The sequence below is a fragment of the Myodes glareolus genome, chromosome 4, assembly GCF_982192425.1.
Source record: "Myodes glareolus chromosome 4, mMyoGla1.1, whole genome shotgun sequence".
Classification (NCBI taxonomy): Eukaryota; Metazoa; Chordata; class Mammalia; order Rodentia; family Cricetidae; genus Myodes; species Myodes glareolus.
The window spans coordinates 71,717,862-71,731,304 of record NC_142029.1 but is presented as its reverse complement, the minus strand read 5'-3'; the positions used below and the strand labels follow the sequence as shown (position 1 = coordinate 71,731,304).

Sequence of the window (13,443 nt, the reverse complement as noted above, 5' to 3'; positions counted from 1 at the left end):
AGAGCACAGAGGTTTTTCTAGATTTTATTTTCATTTTATTTTATTTATTATTTTGTTTATTTTTCCCCTCTCTCTCTCTTTTTTTGAGGTAGAGTTTCTCTGTGTATTCTTGACTACATGAATTCAGAGATCAGCTTGGTTCTGCTGCCAGTGCTGGGATTAAAGGCATGCACCACCACTACCTGACCTTTACTAGATTTTATACTCCATTGTGTATGGCTTACCTTTTCATTGCTACAGTTTCTTTATAAGTTTTTTTCTTTGATGATTCATTTTTGTGTCTTATGAAATTTGTGCTTACCTCCTAAGCTCCTAAGGCAGCAGTTCTCAACATGTGGGTTGTATATGAGATATCCTGCATATTGTTTACATTACGATTCATAAGAGTAGCACAGTTACAATAGTGAAGTAGCAACGAAATAATTTTGTGGTTGGGGCTCACCACAACATGAGGAACTGTATGAAAGGGTTGAAGCATTAGGAAGGTTGTGAACCACTGTCCTAAGGTCTTAAATTTTTTTCTTTCGTGTCTTCTAAGTACTTTTAGTGTAGTGATGGAGCTGCGGGCAGGCCTGCTTTTCATCCTGCCCAGCTCCCGCACGGCTAGCTTAGCCCCAGAAATAATAACACATAAGTTGTATTCATTTAAATACTGCCTGGCCCATTATCTCTAGAGAGTTAGTTACTGGCTAACTCTCACATCTTGATTAACCCATTTCTAATAATCTAGTGTAGCACCACGAGGTGGTGGCTTACCGGAAAAGATTCAGCATGTCTGACCTGGTGGCTGGCTCCATGGCGTCTGCCTCATTGCGCTCTTCCCAGCATTCTGTTTTGTTTACTCCACCTACCTAATTTTCTGTCCTATCAGAGGGCCAAGGCAGTCTCTTTATTGACCAATAAAAATAACACAATAGACAGATAACCCTCCTCCATCATTTTAGTTTAGGTTTTTTTTTTTTTTAAGAAGACTTGGAACTTACTATGTAGCCCAACCAGGCTGGTCTTGAAACTCACTAGATTTTCCTGCTTCTGCCTCCAGAAAGAGGCTAGATGAAAGAAGATGAAAGGTGTGCGCCACCAGGCCAGTGCTAAAGTTTTGGTCTTATATTTAGTCCTTTGGCCCATTATTGTGATGACCCCATCCCTTTCTGGTTTAAGCTCAAGGATTTATGCAGGAAGAGCAATGCCACATGTCCTCAGCCCTTGGGGTTTAACAGTAGATTTGTGTGAGGTGCATGCTCAGGTTCATGCCTTCTGTGTGGAGATTTGCTCTCCACTTTTTGGTGTTAGTGTCTTACATAGTCACACTCATCAGAAAGAGTATAAATGACAAGATTATGTCATTATTATACAATCGTTCACATATCTTTTATACATTAGACTTACTAAAGATTATTTATAAATTCTTTATTAGAAGCTTTGGTTTTCTGATCATCATTATTTTTGTGTTGTTTTATATGTCATGTACTTTGGCTTTGGACGAATTGCTCTATGTCTGTGAAGCTGAAAGCATACATTAAATCTCAGGCTACCCTAGAGTTAAGGGTCTTCATTATTCTCTCTTTACTTGAGTTCCATTTTCTCTCTTTTAAAAATATTTTTTCTTTTCTTTTGTATATATGTCCATATGTCTGTGTAAGTATATGTTACATATGTGTGTGGGTACCTCATGAAGGTGAGAAGAAGACATTAGGTCCCCTGGAACTAGGGGTTACAGGCCTTTGGGAGCCTCCTGACAACAGTTCTGGAAAGAGCAGCAAGTGCTCTTAACAATGAGTCATCTCTCCAGCCTACAGGGTTCCTATTTCTCTTATCTTGCCTTCATGATGTCAGTTTGTTATTTAGATAGAAGGAACTAGTTAAGTATATGCAGGAGATGAAATAGCTGAGTTCACAGGTACTTCTGTGTCTGCTTTCCTCTTGTTCTCCCCTTTCCCGTAGCCCCTGGGAGAATAGCTGCAGGTATTCTGCACACACTTCCTGTCTTTGTACAGTCTTTTCTTCAGTGTATTTTTATGAGATTAAGATTGAATTTCTCTAAAATTTTCCATATGATATTCCTAACCAACAAGCCTATTTGGTTTTTTGGGTTTTGGGGGGGGGCGGTTAGTACCTTGCTCTTTAAGCACAGAGCCAGGGGGAAGAATTTCTATTATATATTAATAGCATAGCTGTGAATTGCCTTTCCTTTTAATTGTCCCATCTCTAAAAATCCATCCGTTTCAGTTTGTTGTAGCTTGTCCTTGATAGTCCACTCTGTTCTCCATCGACACTGGTACCCATGGCTCTTTGTGATGTTTTTACATTTGTTTTATGGGATTAGTGTTCATAGAGGCTTTATGAGTTACCCTTTATTTCTCCAGGTAGAGAATAGTTCATCACTCATACATAATCATTGTCATTCATTTATTTTTTCTTCCTCCTTCCTTTACTGTGTGGTTGTTCTGCAGGCCTTGTTCAACGCTGTGTGATCATCCAGAAAGACGACAATGGATTCGGGCTGACAGTCAGTGGAGACAATCCAGTCTTCGTACAGTCTGTCAAAGAAGGCAAGACATTTAAAGAAAAATAGTTTTGTTTCGGGGCATGATTGCATATTTCCTTTAATCTTTGCACTCAGTAGGCAGAGGCAGGGGTATCTCTGATTTCTCAGACAGCCTGATATACATAGTGAGTTCCAGACTAGCCCGGGCTGCATAGTGAGACGCTGTCTCATAAGCAAAACCCAGTTTTGTCACTTGAAAAGCAAACAGGGTAGCATAACAAAGCTTAAATGATGCCTCTTGCTCAGAGTAGACTTATACAGACTGCAGGATGTGGACCTTTGTGCTATATTTGTCTGCGGGGTTATAGAATTGATTTGCCTTGGGTGACTTTATAGAAAGAAAACAGTTCTTCTGTAGCTATAGAAACCACGATTTCTTGGTCATGATGTTTTACATGTCATCACTTCACAGGCATTTCTACAACTTGATTTCTTTGTAGCATTAAAGTGATGCTTTAATAGAAATAAAGACATGGATGTTTGTTCCAAATGGTAGTCATATCTTTTGCTATTATAATACATTGGATTGTTTTGTTTTGGGTGCTGTGATTTCAGGTAGATTATATTGTATTAAAGGTGATAACATTTTATAGATGATATTGAGTTTTCAAGTAAAAAAAATCAAAACAAGTTTCATTCACACAGCACTGGGTAGTAGGAGGAGGATTTGAACCCAAGTCTGCTATACTTTACAGCCCATGTTTTAATTGTTGTTACATTACTTCTCTTTCAAGAAAGCTTATCAGTGAATGGCTTGTTAAACAATTCATTTCTTACACAGATGGAGCAGCCATGCGGGCTGGTGTGCAAACAGGTGACCGAATCATCAAGGTAAAGTGAAGTCTACCATGGAACTCATGATATGATTGCATAACATACATCATCTATGTTTCTTTTTCTATCTAGATTTTTATAAAACCAGCTCTCTTATTTCATTTGTTTTAAAGTTAACATCACTCTTTACTTAAAGGCACGATAAAAGGCCTGTGTATACAGAATCGTATTAGTTCTTGAGTAGGAAAATAGCTCACCTTTTAAAACTCAGTTCTGTCCAAATTAATCTGTTAGCAAGAAATACTCATACACATAGGATTGTGCTGGTGTGTTGTTTCTTGCGAACTGATGGTTGTTGCAGATAAGATTTTTAAAAAGGGCTGGTATAGAGTCCTAGCATACTCCAGGCCTGGCTTTGATTTCCAGCACCAGACCGAGAACAAAAAGTAAAAATGCAGGAGATGAGTAGCTGAAGCCTGCTAGCCAAGCACTTCACCTGCTGAACTGTATCTTTGGCCCAAACTGTGAACTCTGATCATTAGAAGAGGAATGGATTTCTCAGTAATTTCTATATACCAGTTAAATAATTTGATTACCTAAAGGTAATTATATAGGGAAAAAGAATATTCTTGAAAGTATTTGAGTTCATTAAGAGCATGATACCCTTTATTGTAAAGAGCACTTGTGTGTGCACATGGTATATGCATGTAGGTCCACATGTTACAGGTATATGTATATGCACATGTGTGAAGATCAGAGGAATCCTGCTCTAGCAGTGCCTGCCTTATTCCCTGACAGAGTCTCTCACTGAACTTGTTGCCCGTTGTGCCCCCACCCCTCTGCTGGCTTGCAGTGATGAATCCCCAGAAATCTTTCTGTTTCTACTTCTTGTCCTTCTACCCAAACCTTTCCTCCTGCCTGGCATAGAGGTCTGGGAAGCCACACTAAGACTTTACATGGAGCCTAGGGCTCCAACCTGTGCAGCAAGCACTCTCACCTACTGTGCTGTTTTCCCAGCCCAAGAGCACCTTTTAATTACAAAACAATAAACTTGCTTGGTGGGGCACATCTGTAATCCAAACTCTGGGAAAACAGAGGCGGGAGGATATTTACAAATTTGAGGCCAGTCTGATCTATCTAGCAGGTTCTTGGACTACAGGACCTATCTCAAAAAAACAACAAAAATTAAATGAATAGATTACTAATAAAATAATAATTCTGATAGAAAAATTAGCAAATAATTTTATCAGACAATTCCCCAGAGTAATTGAGATAAATGACATTTTCATGAAATATGGTCAATAGAATTGATAACAGTGAAGGAGAAATTAAAATGATATATGAAAAATATTTCATTGTCATTATTTAATGATTAATGAGTCACACTTGACATATAATAGATACAGTAGAATGGCTTCTTTCATAGGTTTCAGCATCAGTTAGGTAAATCTGGTAGAAATTTGTGAATATGTATTAAAAATTTTAAATGTACAACCTTTGATAAGCCAGTTATTTTTAGATATATCGAAGGAAATATGTGTACAGATGGGCTTCTTGAGATTTATTACACCCTGAAAACTTGCCAGTAACCCACAGCCTAAGTGTGCATGAACTGAGAATAGAGCAGAAGACCCATGGTTTTAAGAAAGGCTAGAGTAAAGTAGCCTGGTACTGACACTGCAGTCCCAGTGCTTGGGATGAGGCAGGAGGATCGGGAGTTCATAGCTATGTGTATAGTAAGACCTCTCAAAGAACAACAAGTTAGAAGACTGGTTTAAGAAGGTTCCAGTATCAGTGCTGAGAGATGATGGTGTGACAGGAGAAAAGCGGAGCATTCCATGTTTGCATGCTGTATGGTTATCTCAGATGTTAATGTTGTAGTTAGCAGCAACACCTCCAGGAGACATGATGAGCATACTGTTGTATTTTTTCCTTGTGTGAGATATATGTTGTACATGCATGTATGTACATGTACACATACATACATGTGTGTGTAGAAGCCAGAGGACAACTTCTAGTGGTGTTACTCAGGTGCTGTTAACCTGATTTTTAGACAGGCTCTTTCATTGGTCTAGAGCTTGCCTATTAGACTGGGCTGCCTAGCCAGCAAGGTTCAGGGCTTGTCCCATCTCCCCAGCACTGTAAGTGTCTGACACTGTCATTTAATGGAGACCTTGGATAGCATTTTTATACCCAGTTTGTCTGAAAATTAAGTTTATTTATAAAGATTACATTGCATTTGGAAAAAAGTAAATTGAGTGTTGTTACATAATCTGTACTTTTCATTTTTTATTATAATTTTGAAAATTATTCAACTTTTAATAATTAAAAGCAAAGAAAATTTTTGTTTGTTGATAGATTCTTATTGTATAGGTTAGGCTGGTGTAATGCTATTGTAGATGATTCTTTGTCTCCTCCTCCCCTGTGCCGGACTTACAGTCATGTACCACCAGTGCCCGGTTTATATAGTGTTGGGAATAGGACCCAGGACTTCATGCATGTTAGGCAAACATTCTGTCAACTGAGCTACATCCCCAGCCCTACAGACATCTTTTTGACTTGGAGTATGTCAACAAATCTGTGAAGGATTTGTTGTTGGATTTTTTTAACTTAAATTTTTTAAAAAAAAAATATGGATATTTTGTTCTCCTGTATGCTATACACCACACTGGAGCCTGATGCCCATGGAGATCTAAAGAGGGCATTGGATGGATTCCCTAGAATTGGAGTTACAGATAATTGTGGGCTACCATGTGGGTGCTAGGAATTGAACCTGGGTCCTCTGGAAGAGTGATACAGTTTTCTAAAACTCCAAGCCATCTCTCTCTAGTCCCATTGTGAAGGATTTGTAAATCTTTTTTCAAGTATATTTTGTAGTTACCATTTTGGCTAAGTTGAAACTTTGCTTAAATTATGGATGTTCACCCCTTTTACATTGCAGTATGATATTGTCATCTGTAAATGCATTGACTGGCCTTCCTAGCTATCCTAAGATGCATGTAGCCAGTTGGCCACAGGTTGGATGTACCACCACCTTTGAATGAATTTGGATCAAATGTTTATTATAATTAGTACATAGTAATTCCTAAAGTCACTATATAGCTATTGTTTTAATCAGATCTGTCTGACACATACTTTTTTATTTTCTCACAGGTGAATGGGACTCTGGTGACTCATTCAAACCATCTGGAGGTGGTGAAACTAATCAGATGTAGGTGAATGTTATTTCTTTTTAATTGTTTTTTCAAACCCTTAAAAGGGTCACCAAGCATTTTTCTGACACTGGCCAAATAACAAATATTTTAGGCTTTGTGAACTACATAGTTACTACTGGAACTTGTTATTGTAGCATAGGTTCTAATAAAGCTTCATTTAACAAAACAGTCTGTAAATTAGATTTAGCTTCATGACTGGTGGTTTTTACCCCCTTCCCCCTATACACACATTGGAAGGAAAGTCTAAGTAAAAACTTACTAGTAATTTTTTTTCTTTTGATTTTTTGAGACAAGGTTTCACTGTGTAGCCTTGACTCTCCTGGAACTTACTCTGTAGACCAGGCTCATAGAGTTCTTCCTGCCTCTGCCTCCTGAATGCTGTGATTAAAGGTGTGTACTACCACTGCCTGGCTAGTAATTATCTTATGTCAACTTCCTGCTCCAATACATGTATTTGAAAGGCATGTATGAATCACCTGACAGCAAGGAGGTTGAGAATCAGATAGAATGTCTTGAAGAACTTTAGAAATTATATAGTGCAGTTATGTTACCTCAGATCAGTAAATTATTGTGTCATTCAAGAAAATCTCTTGGAGAAGTGCAAAGTTATGGCCTGCCTTTGCCTACTTCCATTAGCAACTGACAGTACCCATGTAATGTGAAGTCTAAGTGGTTGGTGTTTCTCTACGCTGATAGGGTGGCAGGCCAAGCTCCAGCACTTGGGCTGTAGTTTCTCTATATTTACAGGTTCAAGAGAAGGTTCAGTGGTTTTGTGAGTTTTGCTTATAAGTGGATGTGATGGGGTGGGACTTGAGTTTTTGGAATGACATGCTGTACACCTGAAGCCCCAGATTCATTTTTTTGCACCAATGACATCATGACTGTTGCAGCAGCAGTAGAGAAAGAAGACATGAATCTCACAATCCTAACAACCCTGTTTTCTTTGTTCTGATCTGGCTTGGGTATTGGGTATTTGTCATGTTTTTAAAGAAAAATAAAAGTTCAAGGAAAAAGCTGAAAATAAATGGCATGTAATAGAAAAGGAATGTATGATTATGTCAGATAATTTTGTAGTAAGTACACTAGTTATTTATGGCCAACTGGGTTATACTGTATAGGTTAGGCTTGACTAGTACTTGCTAGATAGCCTAGGCTGACATTGAGCTCGAGTCTTCCTGCCTCAACTTCTTCAGAGATGAAATTATATGTGTGTACCATGTCCAGCTTAGTCAACTATCTGAGTTGTTTTTAAAAACAAAAAATTGGATTTTTTTTTAAAGACCTTTTTTGGGGAATGGGGATGGAAGTGGGAATTTGGACTGAGTCTTATGTAACCCATGCTGGCCTTCAGCCCACTGTATAGCCAAGACTGACCTTGGAATTCTGATACTACTGTCTTTACCTTCCTAGTGCCAATATATAATCATAAACCTCATAACTAGTTTATACACTGCCAGGGTTGGAACCCAAGGATAATGCATGGTAGGCAAGCACTCTGCAAACTTGATATATCACCAGCCCTAATGATGATCTCTTTTAAAGACTGTGTCCTGACTATTTGCCTCCTTATTTAAGTAACGCTGGGAACCACATTTATACTAATGAGGTATCTTGTGGCCTACTTTTTAATGCACATTTCCAAACATTATCAGAGTGATTGAATTCTGATTTCTTTGAACCAGTTAAAGAAGGCAAGAAAGAGCTAAAGCGAGGTATGCACATGGGCTAGTAAGATGGAACGAATGACTTTTTCACAGAGAGCATAAGGCTAAAAGTCTTGCAAGGTATACTTGTTGGGTATTGTGGTGCACAGTTGTGACGCCACCGTATAGGAGGCTGAGGCAGGAGCATGACAAGGTCAAAGGTTGCCCTCCTGCAGAATGAGTTCAAGGTTAGTCTTGGCAACTCAGTAAGGTTCTCTCGAGATAAAAAGTATTTTGAAAGGGTACAGATTTAGCTTAGGGGTAAGTCTCTTGATTAGCATGCATTCCCTTGGTACAATCCCCACTACCCCAGTTAAAGAAAAAAAAGAATGAAAAAGGTTTTAAAAAGATTCTCAACACTGTTATTTTTCCTTTTCTTCTTTTTCTCCCACCTCCCCACCTCAAAGCTGGTTCCTATGTAGCTCTCACTGTCCAGGGACGCCCACCTGGGTCGCCCCAGATTCCACTTGCTGATTCTGAAGTTGAACCCTCAGTCATTGGACATATGTCTCCCATTATGACATCCCCTCATTCCCCTGGAGCAGCTGGGAATATGGAGAGAATTACTAGTCCTGTGCTCATGGGGGTAAGACCAGAACATCATCTCAGTACATGCTCAATTAGATAAAGATGCCTTTGCTTTTTTATGAAGAATTTTGATGCATTAAATTGATTAGCAAGCTTCCATTCAAGAATCTAAGAAATACCTGTTTAACTTAGAAGCTACATAGTTATTTGGAATAATTGTTGTCATAGCAGATTTAGTTGAACAACTATTAGACATCTGCCATGTACAAAACGGTGTACTATTTACAAATATATGATTATATTTTTAGCTTATATTCCAACACTTTAGATATCTTACAGTATGCTTTATGAAGATAGGAGTTTGCTTATTTTGTTTACTATTGTATCCCTAATGCCTGAAATACTGCTTGACACATTGGAGATATTTAATAAACCTTTGCTGACTGTGGTTAAGACTCTAAGTAACCAAAAGAGACAGAATGTAGACATAAGAGAAAAATGCTAGTTTGTGTGAGGACAAAGGGTATCCAGTTGTGACAAAGGTCTTCATAGAATAAATGTGTTTGAATTTAGCCTTTTGTAATGGCTAACAGTGGTGACCATGGAGAGGAAATGGAGGATACAGAATAAACCTAGCTGGAGAGCCAGGAAAATACCAGTACTGTCAGAAAAACAAGACTTTTGTTTAGCTTGTGCTGATTAAGGAGGTACGTGGTGGGAGATGGCTTATCAAAAGGAGGTCACCTATGCGTTTGCAGTTGCTGAGCAAGTTCACAAGTTACTGAGTAAGCAGTGAGAATCCATTCAACACTGTTGTGAACGGGAGAGTGATGTGATTATAACAGGATTATAAGGAGACACGGGAATTTGTAAAACAAGGAGCGATGAATTGGGAGTTGTCAGAGTTTGGACAGGCTAGACTGAAAACTAGAACCAATCCTGGGGATTGATAGTAATGCCTCATTTGAGAGAAGTAGCATTAACAGATTTGTACTTCCGTATTTCCAGTTCTCCAGCCAATACCCACATTTAATATTCTCTTGAACATAGTCTAGTAAAGGCAAAATGAAAAGGTAGAACTGTGTCTGTACTTTCTTAATGAAATGAGCCATCTTCATTCATAAGTGCCAGGAGTAAGAAAATCCTAAAGAACACTGAGGGTTGTAGCTGACACAGAACACCGTCTCTCTTGTCCTTCCATTTTAGCCTCATTTCCCTTGTATTGTATTCTTATCCTTTTCTAGGAGGAAAACAATGTGGTCCATAACCAGAAAGTAGAGATTCTGAGGAAGATGTTACAGAAGGAACAGGAGCGGCTGCAGGTACGGAGTTAGAATGTATTCTTTGCAGGCCAAGAAAGCTGAGTGCGTGTGGAATTGCTGTCTTCCATTTTCAGTCAAAAAGATCGTACTGGTCTCACCAACGGCTGTGCTAGCCGTGACCTTCGTTATTTTCATGACTTAAGTAATTAATTTCTAAAATATCTTTATAACTTTCAGTCACTGCAGGAAGAATACAACCGAACAGGTACCCCAAGATTGCTCAAGGAGATCCAGGAGACCAAGAAGCACATTTCTCAGCTGCAGGAGCAGCTGTCCAAAGCCACGGGCTCTGCTCAGGTAGTGGCATTACTGGAAGTTCTGCCCAGTGTTTATAGGAATTTTTTTTTTCTGGGAATGTGTCAGAGAATTTCATAGTTGCCTTTTAAAGTGATTTTTCCAGCATAGAATAATAGGATGTTCTATGTAGGATGTTACGGACCCAATGATTAACAAAAGTAAATGTGGACTTGTGATTGTTTACTTGCTTTTATTCCATTGTAATTTTAAGAAAGGGTTGAGTACTTTTGCTTTAATGTGACAAACCAAAAATGTAGTTGAAAATAGTTGCATCTCTGTAGTTTACCTTGTCACGATGATTTTTTTTACATGAGATCCATCTGTCTGTTCGTCTGTCCATCCGTCCGTCCATCCATCCATCCATCCATCCATCCATCCATCCATCCATCCATCCATCCATCCGTCATCCATCCAGTCTATTTGGTTATTCGAGACAGGATTTCTTTGTGTAGCCTTGGCTGTCTTAGAACTAGCTCTGTAGACAGAGCTGGCCTCGAACTCACAGAGATCCTCCTGCCTCTGCCTCCTAAGTGCTGGGATTAAAGACATGAACCACCACTGCTTTGTAGTATTTTTTTTATAGGCAGGATATAACTTTTATAGTCCTTCCTGCCTTATCCTTCCAAATGCTGGGATTACTGGTGTGCTCTTACCATAACTAGCCATGTTTATATTCTTTGTTTTTCTTTATGGATGCAGGGTCTTACTGTATTGTCCTGACTAGCCACACACTTGACTATGTAGCCCAGGCTGGCCTTGAATTTATAGCAATCCTACAGCCTTAGCCTCCTGAGCACTAGAATCACAGGCATGTCCCACCATACCCAGTTCCATATTTATGTTCTTAATATCCCTAATTTTTATTGTAATTTAAAAATTTTAAAATTTGCTATAAAAGTGTGAGTTATGGAGGTGATGGACCTGTGGTTAATGTCAGCTGGACGTCCTATAACATTCTTATTTGAGATGCACAGGGCTTTATGTACTTCATCTCAAAGGAAGATGCCTGTAGAATTACTTAAAACATGTAAAAACTGATGAGTTGTTACTGTTTTTGAGTTAGTACAAGTCATATCTTCACAGAAATGATAAGAATTCTTTGAGATAATTTATTTTTGCTAATTTTAAAGTGAAATACTATGTTGTTGGAAAAACTAGGGCTTAAACTGGTTAAATGACATAGTTAAGGTGACATGGTATATCAGGTCTCCTGGTTAGTGTTCTTTTCATTACATATTTTTTTCATTTTGATTATTATGCTCTAGTAATGGTATCTGTATGTGCCTTGTATATGCATGCATACATGTCTATGCATATGCTCATACATTTGTATTTGATAATACTGGGGATTAAACTTATTGCCTCATGAATATTAGTCAAGCTATACCACTGAGCTATATTAGGAACCCTTTTTTTATTATTGAACAGAAATAATGTATTTATTCAATAAGAACAGAAAAATGTAGTTTCAGTAATTTACCTTAATAGTGTGTATTCAAATATTAGACATTTGATGAACTTCTGAAGCAGTGGAAGGCATTTGAATAGAAGTAGTGTAGTAATCTTACTAATGGGCAGATAATCTAAAAATTAGTTTAGTTAATGCTATTGTACATATGTTTATGCTGTTATTTGCTGTTGGAATTTTTTATTCTATGTTAAAATACTGCTTTCTCTATCTTTATACTTGTTCATTTTAGGTTTCTAAAACTCACAATTACTTGTTTTTTATTTTATGTATTTTTACCTTAAGTATTTTTGGTCCCATTAGTAGCCAGCCTTTAGCTGCATCCGTGTAGTAGGTATGGTTACTGATGCAGTCAGTAACCACCATTCTCTTCTTTGATTGTGTCTATGTGTAATTCTTTAATCTGTTTTAGGATGGCACTGTAATTGCACCCTCTAGGCCATTAGGTGATGCCTTAACAGTCAGCGAGGCAGAAGCAGATCCTGGAGATGGCCCCTGCAGGACTGATGGGAGCAGTGGAGATGCTTCTCGACCTAGTAGTGACAATGCAGATGTAAGCATTGATCTTCTAAGTCTGTATTTTCTTGTATTCTCACAGTCCCTTTCTTAAGTTATGTGCATTCAAAATGTTATCTTTTATAGTAAGGGTTTTTATATAGCAATTTGATGAGCAAAGTTCTGAACATTGTTAAATGTGAGCTTTTAATTCCAGAGGTCACTTTTCCCTCAGGCATTCACTGCCAAGTGTTTCTTGTGGGGATGGAATTTCCCAGCAGACTGCTTGTGGATTGAGAAGTTAATGCCTGTGCTTTTTTGCTCAAATGAGAGGCCAACTGTTGGTATCTTTAAGAGCATGTTAATATTCCAATTGTGGTCAGAATGACTCAGTCTTGAATCATGAGGCACTTTGCCATGACGAAGAGAAGTGGCCTTTATCCTGTTAGACTCCAGCTACTAGCCTGGGTTTACTGACAGCTTCGTCCTGTTTCACACAGAGGTTACCAGATGAATACAGGTATTTGTTTATAAAAAACATGTTAGATTGAATATGATATAGAGCCATAGTTTCATGACTATTAAAAGCTAAACCAGGCAAGCATGGTAGCACATAAACTTTAATCCTAGCATTTGGAAGGCAGAAACAGGAGGATCTCTGTGAGTTCAAGGCTAGCCTGGTCTGCGTGGAGAATTTCAGGCCTTCCAGGGCTTCATTGTAAGATTCTGTCTCCAAAACAAAAAAGAAAAGAAAAAGGCTATTAGCATTGCTTATGCAACATTATTTTTTATATAGTATATGCTGATAGATGTAGAAATAGATCATCATTTCCACTAAGGACGATGAGGTCATAGTCTGAGGGTAGTGTTTTGTGTCTGTGGGCAATGGAATCAAGTCAGTGAGTTGTGACTGTTTTTAAGACAAGCACAACACATTAGGGTGCAATGTGTGTAGAAGAGGTGCTGCAACTCGTGACTTGTGTACACACGAGTACTGGTGAACAGTGTAATGTTTCTGCATTGTTAAAGATGAGGAACTGAGAGCTGTGGTCTAAGCTATTATCTAGGCTACCTTTGAGGCTTGCTCACTGAT

At 38.4% G+C, this 13,443-nt stretch overlaps 1 protein-coding gene across 4 annotated transcripts in view; it reads left to right on the top strand.

The window, feature by feature from the left end:
- Arhgef12 (Rho guanine nucleotide exchange factor 12) overlaps window positions 1-13,443 on the top strand; it is a 134,127-nt gene that overhangs the window by 73,800 nt on the left and 46,884 nt on the right. For all 4 annotated transcript variants that reach the window (XM_048417103.3, XM_048417102.3, XM_048417100.3 and 1 more), the window contains 7 exons: window positions 2,454-2,552; window positions 3,330-3,379; window positions 6,476-6,533; window positions 8,648-8,826; window positions 10,013-10,090; window positions 10,268-10,387; window positions 12,268-12,408. In XM_048417103.3, the coding sequence (XP_048273060.3) occupies window positions 3,341-3,379; window positions 6,476-6,533; window positions 8,648-8,826; window positions 10,013-10,090; window positions 10,268-10,387; window positions 12,268-12,408 (615 nt within the window). In that variant the 5' untranslated portion in view covers window positions 2,454-2,552; window positions 3,330-3,340. The remainder of the gene's footprint in view (window positions 1-2,453; window positions 2,553-3,329; window positions 3,380-6,475; window positions 6,534-8,647; window positions 8,827-10,012; window positions 10,091-10,267; window positions 10,388-12,267; window positions 12,409-13,443) is intronic.